The sequence below is a fragment of the Limanda limanda genome, chromosome 11 (assembly GCF_963576545.1).
Source record: "Limanda limanda chromosome 11, fLimLim1.1, whole genome shotgun sequence".
NCBI lineage: Eukaryota > Metazoa > Chordata > Actinopteri > Pleuronectiformes > Pleuronectidae > Limanda > Limanda limanda.
In genome coordinates this window covers 23,660,893-23,682,952 of record NC_083646.1, presented here as the reverse complement: position 1 = coordinate 23,682,952, position 22,060 = coordinate 23,660,893, and the positions used below count along the sequence as shown (strand labels likewise).

Here is a 22,060-nt window from a genome sequence, read left to right as displayed (position 1 = left end):
TCTTACATTGTTCTGAAAAATTACATTTTTTTAAATGACGGAAATTGACTTAATAAGAGAGAGCATATTTAGGATGGAACCATGAGAGATCCAGCTTGTGGCAAGAAAGAAATTCAGAGTATTTGTCAAATTTGTCCAACTGATACTTTAAGCTTTAGTTCCTCTGTGGTTGGACGATAAGCAAACTTGATGGATTTGCCTTTCAAAGGAAACAGGAGATCTCTCCATTTGTGACCCAGTTTGTGATTCCAGCAAATGTTGTCTCAAATACAAGTTTCACACATAGATTAAAAAACTGTACAGGTTCAAACAAGCCGATGACTTTAAAGGTTGTACATTTTTTGTTGTGTTTTGATTCAAGGTCTTTTATTTTCAGAACTTTTTCACTGTAGTATGTCACAGTTTCTCCTTTTCTCAATGAGATCAATTGAAGCAAATAAAATGTATTTCTGAAGTTGTAGTTTTCAGTCAACCTTTGCTGCTGTTACTCACTGTGTCAGCGCTGTGGGCTCCCTGGCATTTGAGGCAGCCAGTCATTACACCATGGAACGTATAGTGGAGCCAACCAGAGCCTTAAGAGTTTGGAAAACCATAGTGTGAACCAATTTATTTATTTTTTGTTTCAGCTGATATACATTTATCATGACCTCACTGCTCAAACATCTCATGCTTTTCTCAAAGAGAGCAGATTGATTGTCATTTCGACAGTTGTGAGCAGACAAAGTGAGCTGCGTACAGATTTTGAGCTTTGTGTTTATTCCAGCGAGCTCAGACGGTCCAAGTGTTGCATTCAAGCATGGCTCTGGAAGTGATTGGAGTCGATCGGCCTGGCTAAGCAAAAAAACACGGTCCAGGAGAGGGAAAAAAAACTGTGTGGTAGGCAGAGATGGTGGCAGATGGAGGTATAGAAGGAAAAACAAGGGAGAGAGCGATCGAGAGGGTTGAAAAGATAGTTAAAAAGTACAGAGAGCGAGAGAGGTGAGGTGGTGAGGGAGTCAGGTGGTCAAACCGTTCCTGCCACCTCATTAGCAGCGATGACATCACAGCTAATTTCTCTTTTAGCCTGCTACCGCTGCGCCACTCCTCTGTTACAGGAGACGTATAGAGCTGCTACCGGCCAGAGTCTTTAACGGCAGAGTCTGGGGAGCTGCTTTTATGTCGTCCATAACTCTGAGCGAGTAAGAAGGAGGCTGGATGGGCTGCGCTCGGAGAAGCCGTCTTTGAGCTGAGTAATCACAGCTCAGAGTTTTAATATCAAAGCTACTCCCTTTCATGACTGGGGCGCAGATCAGCTGCAGCTGTCTGTATTCCACTGATTCAGTTGTAACAAAGCCTTTAACAGCTTCTCCTGAGGACAGGGAGCTTTCAGAGTTGTTCATACTGCAACAAAGCAAATATTTCACAGGTGACAGGCAGTGCTTCCAAACTGGCACCCAGTCAATCCCTGTACCTTTGAGAGGCATCGGGCCATTCGTTTTCTCTGTCCGGCACAGTTTCAACAGGAAACAGAGGCCTAACAGTCAGGAGAAGAGTTTTAAGTGCTGCTCAGAGTTTGATAGGCTACAGTAAAGTGAATAGTATCATGGTTTAATATTTGCTGATATGAACCAGACCTACATTGAAGTAAAGCGCTGAGAGGGTGTGATTGAAGGGTCTGGCGGTGTAGTTCAGTGCATTTTGCACCTAATTAAAACAATTTGCTGGGAGATAAAGATGGTTACTGCAACTGAAACATAATGTATTCAGGTTTTGGAAATCTAAATAAGCTCAACATCTTCAGACAGATTTATATTTCTGCTTCAAGGTGCAATGTTATAGCTGTGCATTTAGCAGTTACATAATGGAGCTGTGGTGGTTATAGAGCCACCAAATGGAGGCTAAAGAGGTGTGACAGGGCAATTTATGCTGTTTATATGCGTATGTATAATAACCAATTATTCATTATCAACATTATTATCATTATTAGTTTTTTCTATTATAATGTTTTCATCCCTGTCTGTTTATTTGATGGTTGGTTTGTTTGTTTTTAACTACCTTGAGGCACAGATTAACACGAAACCTTGGGAAAGGATTGAGTATGGGTCAGGGAACAAGCCATTCATTTTTTAGTTTATTTTTTTTTAGTTTCTTCAGCATTGCAAGACTTTTATTTTTAACTTTCCATTGATTTCTCAGAGAATAGTTCATGGATCTTGAAAATTGGGCACATTTAGGAAATCTGATATTAAATTGTGTGAAATTTGGCTTGATTGAATGTAGGAGGACTGTTGAAGGAGGTGAGTGCCTGTCTAGTTGAAATAGGGATGACTGCAGCATTTCAATTCATCCACTGGTTGTGTCCTTTGCCCAAGATCCAGACCGAAAATAGTTATATTTTGAAAATACACATTCAAAATAAAAATTTAAAATAATTTAAAAATAATGTGTCAGTACATTCAAGCTAGAGAAAATACTAAACTGTTAATCAACTTTCCTGACCTTGGATTTCTACTGCAGATGAGATGGATTTAAGCAATGTAACTCAGTCACTAGCAGCTGTTCGTGGACATACTGCAGGTGTGAATGTGTCTTACTGTCAAACAAAGAGCATATGCTTGAGAATAATACACATGCATGCCAGACACACACACACACACACACACACACACACACACACACACACACACACACACACACACACACACACACACACACACACACACACACACACACACACATACACACACACAAACACGCAAAAAGCTTCACTGTTTAATGGCAACTCAGAGGAGCTGGAGTGGAAAGGACTCAATTTCAATGAACACCAGATAACGGATTGGAAACAGAATCCCATCCGTCCAAGTTTCTTTTATTGCCCCATTGTGTTCACAAATACTGGGAGATTCAAACAAAAGTAGCAGAGACACCCACGTGCAGCAGGGCTCGCGTCTGACGACAGCCTTCAGACGCACTCTTTTCAGACAAACCGAGATAAAAGTCACACACACTTTAATTTCCCAGCATTTGCTTCATTGTTTTACTGCGTTCTGAGGGACGCCGAATCAAACAATAGCTTTTTACTATGTGTTTGAACCCAGTGCACCGCCAGTGTGTTTGTGAGAAACTCTATCATAAAACGGGATATGAATGGAAAAAAACTGTAGAGAGCGAGCACAGTTTCAACTGATGTCTTCCAGTTGTGTGACCTCTCTTTCCTCCTCCGTCTTTTTTCTGTCTCTCTGCCTCTCTCGGTTTAATAAGGCCAGCTGTAGAGTCTGGCTCTCCTGGGAAGCACAGTAGAGTGTGGCTCGAGCTGGGGCTGAAATTGGTGGTGGGGGTGCAAGTTGGGGGGGCGAGCACTTCCGACCATTTTCCCCATGCAATACACCATGCAGTCTGGAGCGTTGGCAGGCCGCCGCCAACTCTCTCCCCTTCCACTACTTTCCCTCCCACCTTCATTTCCTTCCTTTCCATCCTACTTTTCTTCCTCCGTCAAACTGCTGCTGCTTCTGTCTCCTTTTCCCTCCTCCTGCTTTCCACCATCCCTCTTTGCTTTCTTCCATTTCCTACCTTCCTCCTGACGTCCTCCTTTCTTCGCTCACTGGCGTGGAAAGCAGACAATTACTTTTGGTAATGACCCTCTCCAGACGTCTGCTCGTTGGCATCATAACAAGTCCAGAAATCCTTCCCCCTCTCCCCTCCTTCTGTCACTTTTCAAAAACGACTGTCCAAGGACTACGATAAATAGCGTAGCTCCTTGGAGTCTCTCTCCCCCTCTAGACGCCTGCTCTGTGGTACCATATCAGGTCCAGACCTGCTTCCGAGTTTTGACAGGTCCCTGACCTGCGCCAGAGCAGTTCAGCTGGGTTGGGACTGTGTGTGTGTGTGTGTGTGTGTGTGTGTGTGTGTGTGTGTGTGTGTGTGTGCGTATGCACGAAGCTGAGCCTGGCTACGTTTGTGGGTGTTTTTCATCAGACTAATGAATAATAGGTCTGAGCTGAGAGAAGAGTATTGAGCGAGAGGAGAAGAGGAGGAGAAAGGAGTTGGGGAGGAGAGGGGAGGGGTAATGACTATCAGATGGTGTTCTACTACTGTGCTGCTGCAGCCGCCACCACCACCGCTGCTGCTGCTGCTGCTGCCGCCGCTGCTGCTGTATCCTTAAAAGAGAACTCAGTTAAGAAAAAAATCACATATGTGATTACTATTCTCTGGAACTGTGCAAACAAGCATCTTGAAAAGGAGCAACTCAGTCCATACTTAGGAAGCAAGAGGAGAGTCCAATGTGTGACATTTAAAATCTGGTGTGCAATACAGAGGACAGGAAGACGACCTGCCAGAGTCAGAGAGAGTGACTGAAGGTCCTTATCCCAATAAACAGATTTACTTTTTGGTTTAACTGGTGTGAAAAAGGTAATATAAAACAGCTACAAATAATATTTAGAGAATAATTTACTATCCCATGACTCCTCACTAACCCATGACCACCAGTTCCTCTTACTTCGAGCTTTGAAGGGACTTCCAGCTAAACAGCCGTCACACTCGAACATTTTACACTTCTTGTTCCCCAACCCCTCTGACTATTTTTCATCTCTGAGACCCGTTCATACTGATGTTCCAAGTAGGAATCACCAACCTTTGCTGTTGATGGATGTTACCTTTTCACAGACAGATTATTGTGTGTGAGATTTCTTCATATGTTCAATCAACAGACAAACATGTAACAAGTTTGGCAGTGTCAGCCTTATTCATTGTACATCCCCATGTAACTTATCCCCATTGTAGTATATTTAACTTCTTTAACATCACTTTGTACAGAGTTGTCCTTCCACCGAAGGACTATGGTGGTGGTTACTATTTACAGCTTTGAGAGACACAATGTGTCACAGAATAATCCGTGATCAGCACAACGTCTACTTGATTTATCCCCATATAATAACAAAGTGCTGCAAGTAGATGCACTGTATGAATGTGTGTGTGAATGGGTGAATGTGAAACTGTACTGTAAAGCGCTTTGAGTGGTCATCATAAGACTAGAAAAGCGCTATATAAATACAAATCCATTTAAATCCATCCTAGTTCACTCTGTTGGGTTTATTGCTTAATATGCATGAGGATTGTTTTACTTGTATATTTAATTTCAGTTCATTTTGGGGAAATTTGTGAAAATATGTTACATAGACTTCCTCTATAGAACAGCACAATTCTGATCATAAGATTCACTGATTTGCATCAATGCACCATCAAGTTCATAATGCGACTCACCTTATTAAAAAGGGGTAAGACAGAAGGAATTTTGGATGAATTATCATTATTTACAAATGAGACTAATTCCATACAATTGTACAATTGCTACATATCAGTTGTTTGGAGACACTTTGTTTTAACATACGAACAATTTGACATGACACATGAAGTTTGCAAAATAAGCTGTGCCGGCATAAGGTATAAGAAGAAAATCACTGCTCCCAACTCCTTGCTTGGCAAACCTAGCTGCTGAAAGTGTAACACACTGAAAGTACGGCACAAGCTAGGCAGGTACTTTACTTAATTAACAGTAATTCACAAAATGTGTCTCTTTAGCTGAGGTTTAGTTTATTTTCAGGATTAAAAAAAGCTTTTATCTGAAGGGCAGAAACTGAATATAAAATAATCAACATGATTAATTAAAAATCAGAATTGTGCAGTTAGGCCACCACTCCATGTAGTTTTATGTAAATGTAACTATTACTGGGCTATAATGTTGCTATTCCTCTTCCTACAACATTCTCCGACCAAATGCAGCTATGAGTGATGATGAAAAGTCGTAAAGTCTGCTTTCTGCTCAGTTCAATGTTTTCTGGCCTGTGGGCAACGGTTCAGAAAGAAATGGATCCTGAGTTAGAGCAGCCACACACTCGTGGGAGATGCAAATCAGAGGAGGATCATGCTAATGCATGTAATGACGGATCACAGCAAGGGAGGCTGGTTTGGAAATATTAGGGTTTTTCATCCGCTGTATGGTAACAGCCTGAGGTGGTAACCACCACCAATGTGTAGCTGAGAGACTCAATGTGGCCTTTTTGATGTGACTGTTGGGCCTTGGCGGAGGTATGGGCTCTACTGAGTGCCATTCAAGTTTTGGACTGATCTGTTGCTCCAAATCAAAGATCTCCTTGTTTTCTAATTCAGAGCTGGTAAAAGAACTGATCAGATATCCATTAGACTCATTATTTGATTATTCTTTAACAATCAGAAGCAGATCTGACACCAGAGCCAAACCCCACTGTTTACCACATTGCTGTGCTGGTTTTCCAACCATGCATGAAAAATCAGCTGCTGGATTACACCACAGTGCTGGTTGTCAAAAGTTTGTTTTCACTATGTGATTCGGTTATTTTTGTTCTGCTTTGCTTTGGGCTTTTCATTACATGCAATACCTACACAAATACAATCTTATGAGCTGTTGAATCTGGGTCACACTGAGGTGAGGCCCTGAGAGCAGGAAAGTGATCTGCAGTAAAGGTCACTGCTGAAGGAGCAGGGACGCTGGTAGGGAACAGTGATGAGTGACATGATCTGATGTGGAAAAACCTTAGATATCCACTGACTGGATGTGCTGCTTGTTTCCCTTGAACTCTTATTCCTTGTAAGATCTGGAGTTGTTGATACCACATCTCAAGCCACAACAGTAACATGAAACCTCAGTCATTTATCCTATGTCAATATTTTAAGGACATGACGTGGAATTGTATGTGCAGCACAAACACTGCCAAGAGTGCAAGGGTGGAAAGTTGGTCGTGCTGAGTATTTCCACTTTATTCTGCCTCACATGTTGACTGCACTATACTTCAGGCCGCTAGTTGCCGACCACTGCTGCAAAGGACGTAGAAGACATATTCAACTCATTTTGCATTAGTTCACTGCCGCTGATTGTAAGGCGCTGTTTAATGCTTTACTCACAATGTATTAATATTGAACCTACCATATGTCAAAATTGCACGTTCAAATTCGACAATGCATTTCCTCAGGCTCTTATAAACACACAAACTTCACAAGTGTGAAGCCAATAAGATGAACAATGTTCGAGATATGTGAACCACATTCAGACAGACAGAATGAATGAATGAGCACATAAATAGATCTTGAGCTGTAGGACCAGTGAAAGCCAAAACCATAATGCTTCTCAGTTTTTCTCTATAAACCAAGCTTTTATTACATTATAGAGAAAGATCAGTTTTAACCCATGCTGGGGTTTTTTATTATAGTACTTAGACAGTGGTCTGATCCCTACCTATAACCTATCCCCCCCATCATACTTCTCCCTATCCTTTCTGCTCCCAGCACTTCTTGCATGTACTGTAATCAACAACTGCAACCAACATTGGCTCCTGTTCAAACAGTCAATACCACAGCATAAACACTGCGACTGTGATTGAAGGGTAGAGATAGATACAGAGGAGAGGGATAGAAATATGGAAAGAGGAGAAAAAACGATAGCGGTACCGAGGGAGAGAGGGAGTGATGAATGGTGACTATAACATTGTGTAACTCTGACAGATTATTCATTGTGCTATTAGTTTTCAGCAGCAGCTCACGGTTGCCAATCTACACAAAAGATGCATACCAGCAACAGCAGTTGGGTTTAGAGTTTTCATTAATGTACTACTGAGGATTATGGACTTCATTGTTGAGTTTCATATAGGTTGTCGACCTTTAACCACTGTGCATTTGAGGCAGGAAACAAAATTTAAAGGTCGGTCAGTTCCTTGGAAATGAGACTTAAGTTGCATGATCATTGCTAATAAAATCCCAGAGACTTCAAGTTGGAAAAGTAGATCAGAGTTTGATGAAGGCAGTCAAATACTTTTCATACTATCTGAGGCAAAGCTCCATTTTCCAAACATCTAGAACACACAGAAACGGACATAGATAGATAGATAGATAGATAGATAGATAGATAGATAGATAGATAGATAGATAGATAGATAGATAGATAGATAGATAGATAGATAGATAGATAGATAGATAGATAGATAGATAGATAGATAGATAGATAGATAGATAGATAGATAGATAGATAGATAGATAGATAGATAGATAGATAGATAGATAGATAGATAGATAGATAGATAGATAGATAGATAGATAGATAGATAGATAGATAGATAGATAGATAGATAGATAGATAGATAGATAGATAGATAGATAGATAGATAGATAGATAGATAGATAGATAGATAGATAGATAGATAGATAGATAGATAGATAGATAGATAGATAGATAGATAGATAGATAGATAGATAGATAGATAGATAGATAGATAGATAGATAGATAGATAGATAGATAGATAGATAGATAGACAGCTCTCCTCCACACTACAAGTGAATGTAAAAACCCAGTTCCAGGCTTCAGCCATTAGTCCAGGCTGAACTATCAGCTTCCAGCACTGTGGCCTGTCTGCCTCAGCCTCCCAGCCTGCTGCCCAGGGACAAACACAGGGGGAGACCGCAGGCAAAAAAGAAGACGTGGGGAGAAAGGCAAACTCTGACTTCACCACTTGAGCCTCTCAGCTTCTTGCTGTCAAGAAAGTGGTTGAAGAAAACATACATTTTTCTCAAACCGAAGTCCCAGTTCTACCTCTTGCTGGTAGCCTGCTCTGTCAAATAAATCTGGAAAAAAGAAACATCGGCCATTAGAGAAAAGTAGGAAAAATGTAGGATATCATTTTCAGTTTTTTTGCCTGCACAACTGAACCATGTCAAAACCTGCAAACACAATATTCCAGACTATGATGAGATCATATTAATAGTTTGATTGTGTTGGGCATCTGATATTTGATTGTACTGTCCAAGATCATGTCTTTATTACCCCTGTCAGTTGACAACATTTTATCCCTGTTCAATTTCCATATAAAGTCACCATCCAAGTAACTGAATATCTATACAGTATTCATGCAGAGTTTCATAAGGCTCCGTGGTCTCTAAGGTCACCAACCCCCCCCAACAAACTGGGGTGATGCAAGTTCTGTTTTAGGGTGGATTTCCCCTGAAACACACAAGTGTGCAGCCAAAACAAACTCCTGCTGATGGTTTGCCTCTTGCCTCCGGTCTCTCTGGCCTGCTTCTAGACAGCAGCCGGGGGACCCTCACCGCACAGAGGAGGAGCGGAGGAGTCCTCTGGCCCTCCCACCGCCTATAAGACCAGAGGCAGACGGAAACACTCAGACAGCAGGCACACGTGGAGCAAAGAGGCAGAGAGGGAAGAGGGGCGACCAGCAGAGAGCAAGAGAGAGTCAAACCGCTGCCACGGACTGGGAGTAGTTTCTGCATCTGGACTTGAAACAGACAAATATAGAAACAAAGGACCAAGACAGAAGGTTTAGAGGAGAAGAAGAGGAGAAATCAACAACCACTTGACTTCATCATGTGCTTTCAGCCACAGGATTAACTGAGAGAGGAACTGACCTGTGAAGTGATTTGTGTAAACCAAGAGAGAAAAACCAGAAGGTCGTGGAACCTGCAGCCACCTGTGACACCACCGCAGCTCCAAGGTCAAGTCACTCTTGATTTCTGACTCAAGATCAACTTACTGAACTTTGAAGCCAAGATAGACTCAGCCTTGTTAGAGGTGCATCTGACTTACCTGGCTCAACACATTTTACAGCGAAGACACGTCGGGGGTAAAGTGACGATTTGAGCGGTGGACACCTTTAGGGAGAAGCATCTTTGCAGAAACGTTAAGTTTAATCTCAACAAGTGGAAATCACACAAGAATCAATCAGCAGCTGCCAGACTCTTATCACGATAAAGATGACATTCGCTATGCTGCGCACGGCGCCTCCCGCAGGCCGCTTCTTGTATGGCGACATCGCGCTCCTTTCCGAAGACGAAGATGAGAACGGGAGCGAGGGGTCCGGCTCGGATGAGCACAGCTCCAACGCCTTCCGCCTGTCCTCGTCCCCCTCTGCTTTCCACATCAAAATGAGCAGGAAGAGGAAGATGTGCGCGGGAATTGGCATTGGAGGGGTAGGTATGGGGGGCATGTTGGGAAGGCTCGCTCCCCCAGGCATGTCTCCCCCGGGGGAAATTCGCCAGAGGACTGCAGCCAACGCTCGGGAAAGAGATCGCACCAACTCTGTCAACACTGCGTTCACGGCGCTGCGCACACTCATCCCCACCGAGCCGGCAGACAGGTACAGAGCAGCCTGCGTCCCAACGTTTGGTATTACTCACAAATAGGATCACAGACAAATAAGGGGAAAAATAACTCCCTGATATTGCTCTGAATACCATTCAATTGTTAATTATTTCTCAAACAAGCTTGTAATTATGACTTTATTTAGTAGAGGTGTCATACTTTGTGCCCAGGATGTGGCCACTCCGAGACATATTTAAAATCAAGCATCATTGTCTTTATGTTGCACCTTGTTTTGAATTGCTTTGCAAAAACTTTAACAAAATTGTGGTTATTGCATCAGTTTTCACAATTTCAAAAAAACTTTTGTTTTCATTAATCCCGTACCTCTTCCTCTAATTTGATGATCAGGAAGCTGTCGAAGATCGAGACTCTACGTCTGGCCAGCAGCTACATCAGTCATCTGGGGAACGTCTTGCTAGTGGGTGAGGGACTTCATGAAGGACAGCCGTGCCACGCTCCCTCACCACCGTTCTTCCACGTCAACTCCTCCCCCAACCGAGGATCTGACCAATCGACTCAGCCCAAGCACATCTGTACTTTCTGCCTCAGCAACCAGAGGAAATTGGTGAGCAGAAAACTGAGAGTCAGTAGAAGTAAACAAAAGGAAACGGTTAAAAGGTCAAATCAAAAATGTAGTCCTCCAATAAAACTGTATAATCGAAACACTCTTTTACAACAAGACTAAGTGCCACCATGTCAAAAAACTACTTCCAAAGAGATCAAATGAGTCAGATTTAGCAGTAAGAAAAAAAAAGGAAAATAGAAAGAAGCTTCTTGTGAGAAACCGCGCAGTGCTTTAGGGTCACTTTGGTGTTTAAAGCTGACCTGAGATCAGTGACTGTGCCTATAAAACTGATTGGCCCTCAGGGATTTTTAAAAGCAGAACCTCTTTAAAGTTCTCTTCTGGGGTGAATGAGCGTGTATTATTGTCCTGTTGGGGGTTAGTTTAACTCGAGCAGGTGGGTTGGAATTCAAGGTGGTTTCTGAGACTCACTGGACATCACAGTTAATGCAAGTGATTGTTTTTGAGTCTGAGGGCTGAGCAGAGAGGCAGAGCCGTTCACTCTAAAACAAAGAAATTTGCAAAACCACCACGTAAAAACTGTCCAATCCAAAATGTGGTGTTTGTTTTTTCCTTTTATATTTTTAAGAAATATGAATTTAAAGTTTACAAGGGTATTTATGCAGCGAGTGAGATTTATGACCGGGATCCCATGAAAACCATCCAAAACCATGTGTATAATTTCAAGAATGTATTGACGTCAGGCCGAATATGAGAAGGTTTTAATCATAACTCCTTAACAACTGACCCGAGATAAACCGATTGCTAACTGGCAATGAGTTTGTTCCACTGGAATTTGATGTCACTGTGCAAAATACAGGTATTTGTACACTTAACCCATACTCAGTGTTGTTAAGAATTGCACTTTGTTGCACTTGAATATCTTGAATTTTATTTGGTAAAACAGTAGAAATACTTCTCATTTTTGTAGCACGTTTTTTCCACAATTCCTCCGCTGCTGCACCGTCCATCTACACCTTCATAGAGACTCCGAAAAGGAGAACTTAATCCTACGCACATTTCGACTCATATTTAACTGATTCTGCACAGGAAATAGACATAATCAAGAACACTCTCAGCAGAGGAAAGTCTTCAGTCTGATGAGAAATAACGGGGGATGAAGAGCTGACATCAGTTGACTATAATCCAATTATATGACTCCAGCTCCGACTTCAACAAACACCACAGAAGATGATAGAGGGGTGACGTCCACTCAACTTTCCCCCTCTAACCCATAGCCGCTGCCCATTTAGCAGGATTTATGGGTAAGGAGCTGACATCTGGCAGACTCCCCCGTTACCCCAGCAGTGTGTGAAAGCTAATACCCTCCTCAGTGTCTAAACTCAGAGACCCTTTAGCTGGGGGATAACCTGAGTCCCAGCAGTGTGTCTCCCCCTCCCTCCTGCCTCCCCTCTGAACCTCTGTGAGTGAAAGCCTAGACGTCCTTGGTGTCCAACCCAGACACCCTCAGCTGGGAGATAACTGATCTGAAACCTGTCTCGGCCTCTCCTTTGTCGCCTTTTCGTTTTGATTCTCTCCGTCATCTATCGTTTTTATCCCCTTCCTCCTTTACTCTCAAACACTCCTCATTCTGGTTCACTTTTTCCTCTTCGACCCGGTCCCCGAGCTTGCCTCATTCCCCCAGCTCTCCCTCCTCTCTCTGCGTATCGATCAGCCTGGTGGAGGTCAGAGCTGTCAGTCGGAGCTGTGTAACACTATCTGCTGCTGTCAGCTCTCCGCTGCACACGCAAGACTTGACCTGTAAACGCACGCTGGGTAGAGAACAATTGTGAAACGTTCTCACATCAAAAATACCAAACACAGACACTTTGATAAGGTCTATATTACTTAGTGTCAGTCACATTACGCTTTTTTATTTGCTCCATAAAATATCACATTATGCTCTGTTATATACGATATACAGTTTGCCAGATGCATTTTTACTGTTTTCCCTTAAATGCGAGGACGAGGTGAACCCAGGTGAAAGTTAGGGAAAGATTTAGAAGTCTCAGCTTTGTGGAAATTCCATATGAAGATATAAAAACCCTCCTTCAGTTCCAATTATGGTCAATTCAATTGTTTTCCAAATTAAAGGTTATATAAACAGTATTCATTGCCACTAGATGTCACACTGGCACATCTTCTGGCACCAAAACAACATATTCGTGAGCAACACGTGCGGCCTCGCCTCCTCAGCACGGTGTCGTAAAGCTTAATGAAAGCAGCTCCTAGACACACACAACCAAAATCACAAATGAACAACTGAATAAAGTTACCTTGTGTACAAGAGAGCCAACATATAAAAAAAACTCTTCCAACTAGCTATTGATCCGTCGCCTCTCATCCATGGGTTGGTTCTCGATCCAGTCAGGTCCTGTCTGGGCCTCTGTTTGAGATACTTTGCTTGGTAAAGCAGCAAGCAGCTTGTTAACGTGGCTCGCATCATTTTGTGTGTAGATATTGTATTAAAAAAAGGTGACATGGTTACATCCCTGTTGATCAAAGGCAGAGCCATCTTGTTTGTATAAAAGTGTAAAAGGGCCAATGCCGGCAGAGGAAGGGACTCACATTCACCACATGCACAAAGAACTCAGAGGCTCGCATCACAACACACAAATAGGGGAAGTGTGACTTGAAAAAAAATGTACATAGAAAAAAATTAATCTTTAAATTCTTGTAAACCAATCATGCCATTACAAATAAATAATTAAACTGTAGTAAATTTCATCAACTGCTCGGCCGTCGCACTTTCTGAGCAGTTCGATACGGTGTAGATGTGTTTGTTGGGGACTATCTTCAGCAGAACATTAACACACAAATGGTTCTTCAGGAAGTATTTACAGCAGCAGGAGAATGTTATGAGTCACGGAGTCTCCCTCTTCATGTTAATGAGGGAACATGTCGTGCGATGAGGCATTTCAATTATTAAGCTCTATGGAAGAGCTGAATATGTTGTATCAGGCTTCAATACACAGACAGTGGTTCATTTCAGTTCATTTTTGGTTTTAATCAGATGATTTATTGATAATAAGAAACATATATAACCAGAAATCTATTTGAATTTATCTATATTTAGATATTGACACATACAGGTGACTTTACAATAATGAGTTAACATCGATAAAACGAGGTGAAACACATCCAAGAGTGTAATTGTGCTGCAGTGGTGCTAAAATAAGTCTAATAACTGTTGGCCAAATTAAATTGATATTTTTACATTGAAAGTTATGTAAGGGGGAAATAAGTGATTCTACATTCAACTGGCATTTAAATGGTTAAGTGTGATTGGCAGAAGCTGAGAGCATTTCACTCTCCTTGGAAAAGTGGCCGTGCCGAGCCTTTAAGTGGGCTAAAGGGCAAAGTCGGTGCTGGTGATTACAGAGAGGAAACGATTGTGAAGGTAAAACGAGACTTGGTGTCCTGGGCTCTCTCTCCTTGTATGTTTTTATGGCTATTGAGGTTCATCACAGCTGTCAGGTCTGCTTAGAGCCGCCACCTCAATTACATCTATTTCCAACGTGGGAGAGAGTGAACGTGAGAAAAGTATACGCTCATTTCCTCCTATTATGTGTGTATACAGTATAACCATTTCAAAACAGCAGTCTGTTTGTAATGACTACTGCTCAGAGAGGGCAGAATGACACCATGCTACATATTCAGTGGAATACTAAAGTGAATTCATTATCTGTGGAACTCAATGTTCAAGTTGTTGTGATTTTCTAAATGAATAACATAATTTAAAGGATTTATTATTGAATATATTATACCTTCATTGATGTTCTACTTTAGATGTTATAGTGATGTTAACAAAAAAAATCAAAACAGTTTTCCTTTTTTTTTGATGGAAGAGTTTTTGAGGTACTCCTCAGTTAGAGCTCTTAGATATTTCCTGCTAATAAGTGCTATTTGATTTCATTTTAAATGCATTTGGCTGTGCTTCTGTAAGCTGTCATCTGCCCCTGCTGAACCTGTGATATAGGCCAAACTTTACTTCCTATCTTTTTATCAGAAGCCAGACTAGTCGTCAGACACACACATATATCATAAGGAAGTTTGACTTTTCATAAATTAACTGTTCAGGGGTCGGGCACCAGCAGTTTGACAAACTGGTGTGCAACTCTCGCATGCAGGTGACTTTGATATATGCAGGAATAAAAAAAAAGCAGGGGACGGTCGTGACGGTTCCATCTGTAAATGAGATGCACAGGGCTTTAGAGGAGGGTTGAGGTGAGCTGAGGGCTGCTTCAGTCCCCGTGCTGTCTGCTTGATTGATGCAGATATCCTGTGTTAGGCCTCTGCTGATCAGGGCAACAGTCAGGTGCCTGGACTGGAGCTGCAGCAGGAGTACTGCACGACTTCAGCTTTTTTAACTATCACAAATTTATTATGTCCAGTTTGTCGGTAATGATCTTAAAATGCACCGGTTGAGCGTCTGCAGTTGAACTTAAACATGTGTTTATTTGTGCCTGTAGTGTACAGAGGCAGCCCACTGGGTGATACTGAGGTGGTGTTTATTCAGAGATACACTATAACAAACATAAGGTTTTTCACGCGTGCCCATCTGTCCACCGTGTTGTCTTTAGGCCGGGGTGCTTGACACATTTTTACAGCTTCCTTCACGACTCCGGCTTCTTTCTTTTGGCCTGCAGCAGGCACAGGGTCAATTCAATTCAGTAGCAAACCTAAATAGAATCTATGATGGGTCCGCCAATAACAGCAGTCACACTGGACTATTTCCTTTGAAGCCCGAAAGTGACAAGTGCAAACTCGTTCCTATATTTAAAAAGAAAGAAGCTCGTTCGACTTGATTGGATTAAAAGGAGAATTTATATGTTTGGAAACAAAATAAAAATCTCGGAAAAAGTATAACTCCCGTGATACTTATTGTGTGGTTGCTGCAAATAAACCACGGCCCCCTTTGAGACGATTACACACATTACACACAGGCCCAACCCCGATTTAATTCCATCTAACAGAAATCTGATTTATTTGGAATTTTCTCTACAAATAAAAATTATTTTCACTGCCTCTAATATCATTATGATTATTTTTTTAGCTGCTTTGAATGTAATGATTTTTGTGTGTGACTGGAAAAGCAGGGTGGATGGAAAACACAGTCATACTGAAACTGCAATGTGCAGTAAGACTGACTTATCTCTTCTAGTGTGTGTGTGTGTGTGTGTGTGTGTGTGTGTGTGTGTGTGTGTGTGTGTGTGTGTGACAGCAAATGAGTGTGTTTAGTGGTTGAATCTAAGTGTATGTCTATGTGTTTAAGAAAGAAAATTAGAGAGAAAATTAGTATTTTGATTGAAATGTTGTACTTGTCCTTGCCTACACACACACACACACACACACAGAAACACACACACACACACCCCGGCCAGCTCTCTGTGTCTGGAAGTCATTGGCAGTGCAGAGCGGAGCAACAAATGAGCTAATTGTTCTGTAAATGATTTATCCTCTGCTGAGGCCTGTACAGTCAGTGTTTAATTCAGCTGCTATTAGAAACACATTGACGTCGGACTTTGATGGTGATGCTAAAGAAGCCTGGAAACCGCTCTCTGCGTAACGCCCTCCCTGCTTCCACACACACACACACACACATTCACACCCACACATGACACATATACACATATGCGGGCACACACTATATTGCACGACCACAAAAAGACTGACACACAGGCGTGCAGTGCACCACACTCACATACTTTTATCAAAAGCATTTCGTTTGCACTTCTATTTTTTTCTAGATTTTACAGCCAGACGGCAGTTCATTGCTTCTCTAGACAACCAAAAAAACCCTCATATATGATTACTCAGTTAAAGAGCCCTGGATCACGACTGTGCTTTCAACACTTTCTAAACTAATGGTGTGCAGGAAGTTGTGGAAACAGAGACAGAGAAGGGGAGAAAGAGGGAGAGAGAAACAGCCAACAACTCAGCAGGATAATCAACTTCGCCATTTATCCTCCAGTTTGGACAGTTGGTTTTCAACTGTACCGAAACTACACTTTGCTTTTTTGAGATCAAATGAAGCGTGCGTATTAAGAGAGCCTAAATGCACGGATTGGCCGCACAGGAGCACGCTAATGACTGTGGTTTCTGCAGTCGTTGGGATTATTATTCTGTTTTCAATGGGAAAAAGCATTACGTCACTTGTGTGCATGAAGCAGACGTTTCAGGGTCATAGATGAAAACTTAAATGCCCTATTTACACATAATGCTGGTGTTGACTCCTGAGCGAGAGCTTCGCCTGTTTGCGCCTCACTCAAACTATGCTAATCAAGTGCACCAAGGGTGGCTAATACACCGCGAGCAATTTTCAAATATATTCTAACCCACGTCCAGTGTGTGTCTGTGTCTGCGGGCCTGGCTTTGTGTATGACTGCATGCCTTCATGCATGGACCTGTCTGTATATATGCAGCACAGATGGAAGCAGTTAAAGCCTAATTTAACACCAACAGAAGAAGTCGGGTCAGATAACTAACAAAATCTATTAGCAAAACTATGATTCTGTTGGCGTTTGGTCTGTGGGGAGAAGGCTGTCCATGGAGCAAATTAGAACAAAAGTAGAAAAAGCTGAGCCAGACAAAGAGCAAACTTTATAAAGACGTGTACAACACTGATGAGAAAAGCAGGAATATGCTGTTCAAATTGTGTAATTTCTACTGTGATCTACTGAAGGTAATGAGCTATTGGCACTGATGATGAAGTGCAGAAGTCTGAGACTGTGAGAAATGACACTGCATCTGATTCAGCAATCAGATAAATCAAGTGTTTTTCAGAAGTCATCAGGATGCCTTTTAGCAAACCACAGTGAACACGAAGTGCACGTCTGATGTGTCCAAGCCACATAACGGCTGACTGCGGCTCATTGGGGTGTTAGCGAGCTTATTTAAATGTCTGACGTGTTATTTATTGCTCCGTTCTACATTGTAGGTCTCTGATCTTCTAATCGATGATCATTTATGAGGATAATTACAGCTTCTAGTAGCCACTCGAGACGCTGACTCACATTCGCATATTTTCACTCGATAAACTAAAGGGATATTACCAGTTTTCATTTCATGGTTGAATACCAACAGCCTTATATGATTTTCAGGCCAGTGCCCAAGTGGAATTATTTTTTTTTTCCAACCAGTCATTCCTCTCCCTGTGTAGCCAGAAACTAAATTAGATGTTTGTGTTTGACAGAGCGGCCTAACGCAGGAAAAAAGAAAAAAAAAAAGAGAGTGAGAGAGAGAGAGAGAGATTGCATGGGAAAATCCACAGTTATAGGTAAAGGAACAGCCCGGGTTTGAGCTTCAGAAAAACAATATGAAAGTTTGAATTTGATAAGATGCTGCGAAGAGTATGCTTACTATCTTCTCATTAAAGTCAAGACGGGCTGTTTTCACCTTGATTAAACAATAATATTGTTCCAGTGTGTTAATATCATCATAGTGTGTCTAAAGTAAACATCATCAGGTAATCATATTAGTGTCGGACAAATCACCCCCCTGGGACGTCAGTGGTATGTCTGTGTGTGTGTGTGGGTGTTTGGAGAGGAAAAGAGGGATATGTCATCCGACCATGCTCTATTAGTCTTCAGGAGATTGTTTTGACTACCAGGCCGGTCTCAGAGCCCCCATCCCCTCTTCCTCCTGCTTTGATGGAACCAGCTACACTCCGACTAACCCCCCCCCCCCCGCCCCAGCTCCAGCTGTGCTCCTCAAACTATCACCGGGCGCTCACAGTCAGGCGTGGGCCGATTTCATGGTCATTTCATGTAATTTGGTAAATTATCCAATTGTCATGCACCGTTTCTGAGCGAGATTTTTCATGTACCCGCTCTCACTATCCTGCATCGCCTTTTTATTTCCACTGATAAAGACCTAGGATTTTCCACAACGCTTTCCAGCAAACACCAGAGTCTAGCGTGGCAGTGTGTGCGCTTGTGTCTTCAAGCTGTTGGTTTTATATAGTAGAATGTTTCAATAGTAGTCATGCTGTACAGTAAGGCCAAAAGCTTTGCAGGCTCTGTTTGCAATCATTTACTTATTCACAATTTATAGAGACAACTCCATGCAGGTTATATACCGTGTGTCAGATGGCAGAAAATTACTCAGGTCATTTCAGCTTCCAGTTTCTGGCACTCCACCTTATTTTCCCAGACTTAGTAATAGATCATTGATTGTCTTATTATACTGCATTGGGGAATTCGTTCAGTTTTCCTTAATCTAACAAAGACCGTGATCTTTTTCTAAATTTAGTCATGTAACATAATTATACAACGGAAATAGAGAAACCATCCTTCCTCTCAAATCTGTAAAATACCTTTTTAATTTGCTAAGAGTGCAGAGATCTTCTTCAAGGCAGGAAGTTCTCTGACAGAAAGCTCATAAATTAAAAAGATATTTGCACAGATTTGAGTAGTGAGTTGTTGAACAATAAAAAAGTACAATCATGCTTTAGCCACTATGAGCAGATGTGTTGCAAAACATCGACATTTAGCTGTTTCATTGAGAAGTTGTGAAAAGTGTTTGGTTGGGTAATGAATGTAATTACTAGCGGGCAGGATCCCATGAAATTTGAATAACATTTTGAAAGGGGAAAAGTGAAGAGTAGTGATGAGTTAACAGCACTGAGGTCGAAAAGATTAGATTTTTACACAACAATGCAACAAGTATCATGGCTGCAATGAAGTCTGGTATTTTTATAACCTTTAAATCTTTTTGTTTGAAATTTAGTTTCAGAAAAAGTTTCTCTACATAAACTTCAACATACCACAAAAATAAATAAATATAACAAAATTATAAAATTATTTCAATGGTGCTTTATTAGGAATGTAATAATGACCCTCCGCTCTGGATCCAGCTGGAAGGAGGATTTGACTGAAACAGTTCCTGTGTCTTCACGCACTCGCCTCAATCAGTGGGAGGATCGATTCCTGTCCAGATCCTATGATCTCACGCTCTTATTACCTCCTGATACCCTTCCAAACACCTACCCACCTTTGTGGATGTCAGTCAAGCAGATTTTTCCAAACACCTACATCTTGTGCATGGTCTGAGAGAGGAAATGTGTAACAGGTGTTCGGCTGATGAGTGGAGGGCGAGGGGGGGGCGGCGGCGGCGGACAGGGTTAGATGAGATGATATGAGAGAGAGGGGGGCGAAAGAAAGTCAGGGGAGGACAAGAGTGTAGACGAGTTGAACCGAAGTCTAGTGCGAATATAGGATTTTTACATATCTGTCCATAAAAGCACGAGCAGCATTAAATCTTTCTTTTGACTGAAAAGTATTTACAGAAGCTGGAGCGAGCATCACCCAAATGTCAAGTTAGAAAAAGTCCGGTGTTGAAAAGCTGGTGGGAGACGGCCTGACAAGAGAGCGGAGCAGAGGTTATGTGGGGAGGGAAAATGTGATGTGATTTTCCTGGCCAGATAGAGAAAGTCTCCAGCGCCAGCCAGGAAATCAGGGCTTCTCTGTTCTGATACCACAGATAAATGAGAAACACATCATCACACAGCTTTTCATGATGTCACCGCTCAGCCCATAATGAAATTAAAAAAGACATTTTCTACAGTCTCCGTGACCACAGTTATTGTATGCATGCTACTGAACAGCGTGTGCTTGAGTAAATCAAATTAAATTTGACTACAAACAAACCCACATTAATTTACTGTGTCAGCGATTACAGTGAAAGTTTATCTATTTCCATGAATCATCTCTATATTGAGCTGTAGTGCAGTTGCATGACACAATAATGACAAACTGACATCAATGAGTCACTGCTTTATAAATGTAGTAATACAATTTTTGTGTTTTATAATCAAGAGTTAATGAAAGACAGACTAAAGACACAAATATGGAAATGACAAATTATTTACTTGTCAAAATTGAAGTGCCATTTTCTTTGTCGCCAATAACTCAACTATTTTTTGAAGGATTATTTCACTACGTTGGAAAATCTGTTCTCTTTGCATTTTTTATGTCTCGTGTCTGTGCTTTAAATGTGAAGCTACAGCCGACAGCTGGCTAACTTAGCTTAGCATAAAGACTAGAAACATTGGGAAACAGCTAGCCGGGCTCGATCCGAAAAGTAACACAGCTAACAGGATTTCTAACTCTGAAACTCTCTTTCCCACAGACAGACAGACACACACACAAACACACACACACACACACACAAACACACACACAGACATACACACACACACACACACACACACACGTCCCTGAGGAGAACAGAGGTTTAGTTCGTAGAGAATGGATTCAGTCCAGTCAATGAAGCAAATAAACATATTTTCCAAAACAGTTAATTATTCCTTTTGAACAGATTTTGATGTTGAGTCTTGAACTGTGATTTTCTCTCTTGCAGAACAAAGACCGAGACAGGAAAACGGCCATCAGAAGCTAACAGTGAGGACGCACACCATGTGGATAAAATGCTCGTCACCCTGACAGCACTTTGGGTGATTTTCCGATTTCTGCAACTTGAAGATGTACAGACTTGTGATCCATTGCAAGGACTTTTCAAGGACTTCTATAGCACTTCCAGGACTTTTCAAGGAACTTTATGAAGCGTTTTTTTATCCGGTTGACTTATTATTTTGCTTTATATGAAATATTTTAATTTTACAGTGTTTTCAAATATGATTCAAACACTTCTAAAATTGTTTAACTATACTTTTTATGGGCTTTTGCTTTCTTATCAACACCACGAAGAAACTTTCAACAACACTTATGAGAGACCTTTTACTGTATTGACTCAACGACTGTTTGTTCAGAGTCAGTGGAACTTATGGCACATGATCGAAAAAACACACAACCTATGAAAGACAAGTTTGTACTCAAAAGCTGTGTGTTATTAATGTGTAAACTGAAATATAAATGTATATTTATGTGACATTACATTATATAATGAAACTATGTTATTTAACAGGCATATGACATTATGGAAAAAATAATGAGAATGGTTTAAGGTACAAAGCGATGGCTATTGACACAGTTTATGGCATTACAAAAAAAAATCATGCTGGAACTTTTGTGGTATATTGGTTATTTCTAATAATAATTTCTGGAAGTTGATGCTGGAAAATAACTCAAGATGACCAATAAATCTTTTGTATATCTGGAAGTAGATTTCATTCATATGTTGGTGGTATTTTGAGCAGATTGCATTCACAAACCTCGTCCTGATCCACCCCACTTGCAACAGATGAACATTATGAAAAGTTTCCACTGCGAAACCTCCCTGTGTCCTGCAGATATTCAAAAACCAAATGGGGGTTTTATCATACATTTGCTCCTCCAGGCAGGAAGAGGCACACAAAAAAATCCCTTCACCAAAGACGCAG

At 41.4% G+C, this 22,060-nt stretch overlaps 1 protein-coding gene across 1 annotated transcript; it reads left to right on the top strand.

Annotated features, from left to right (window-relative positions):
• Window positions 1-9,769: 9,769 nt before the first annotated feature.
• LOC133014603 (basic helix-loop-helix transcription factor scleraxis-like) lies at window positions 9,770-21,120 on the top strand. The gene is made up of 3 exons (XM_061081868.1): window positions 9,770-10,152; window positions 10,506-10,722; window positions 21,082-21,120. Exons 1-3 carry the CDS (start codon window positions 9,770-9,772, stop codon window positions 21,118-21,120), a joined length of 639 nt encoding a protein of 212 aa, XP_060937851.1.
• Window positions 21,121-22,060: the final 940 nt, after the last annotated feature.

Bases quoted from the DNA above. Each gene is read 5' to 3' on its own strand.
- LOC133014603 (XM_061081868.1), top strand. From the start codon at position 9,770: ATGACATTCGCTATGCTGCGCACGGCGCCTCCCGCAGGCCGCTTCTTG. The intron at 10,153-10,505 runs GTACAGAGCAGC...TTTGATGATCAG, and splicing joins CCCACCGAGCCGGCAGACAG to GAAGCTGTCGAAGATCGAGA. The intron at 10,723-21,081 runs GTGAGCAGAAAA...TCTCTCTTGCAG, and splicing joins TCAGCAACCAGAGGAAATTG to AACAAAGACCGAGACAGGAA.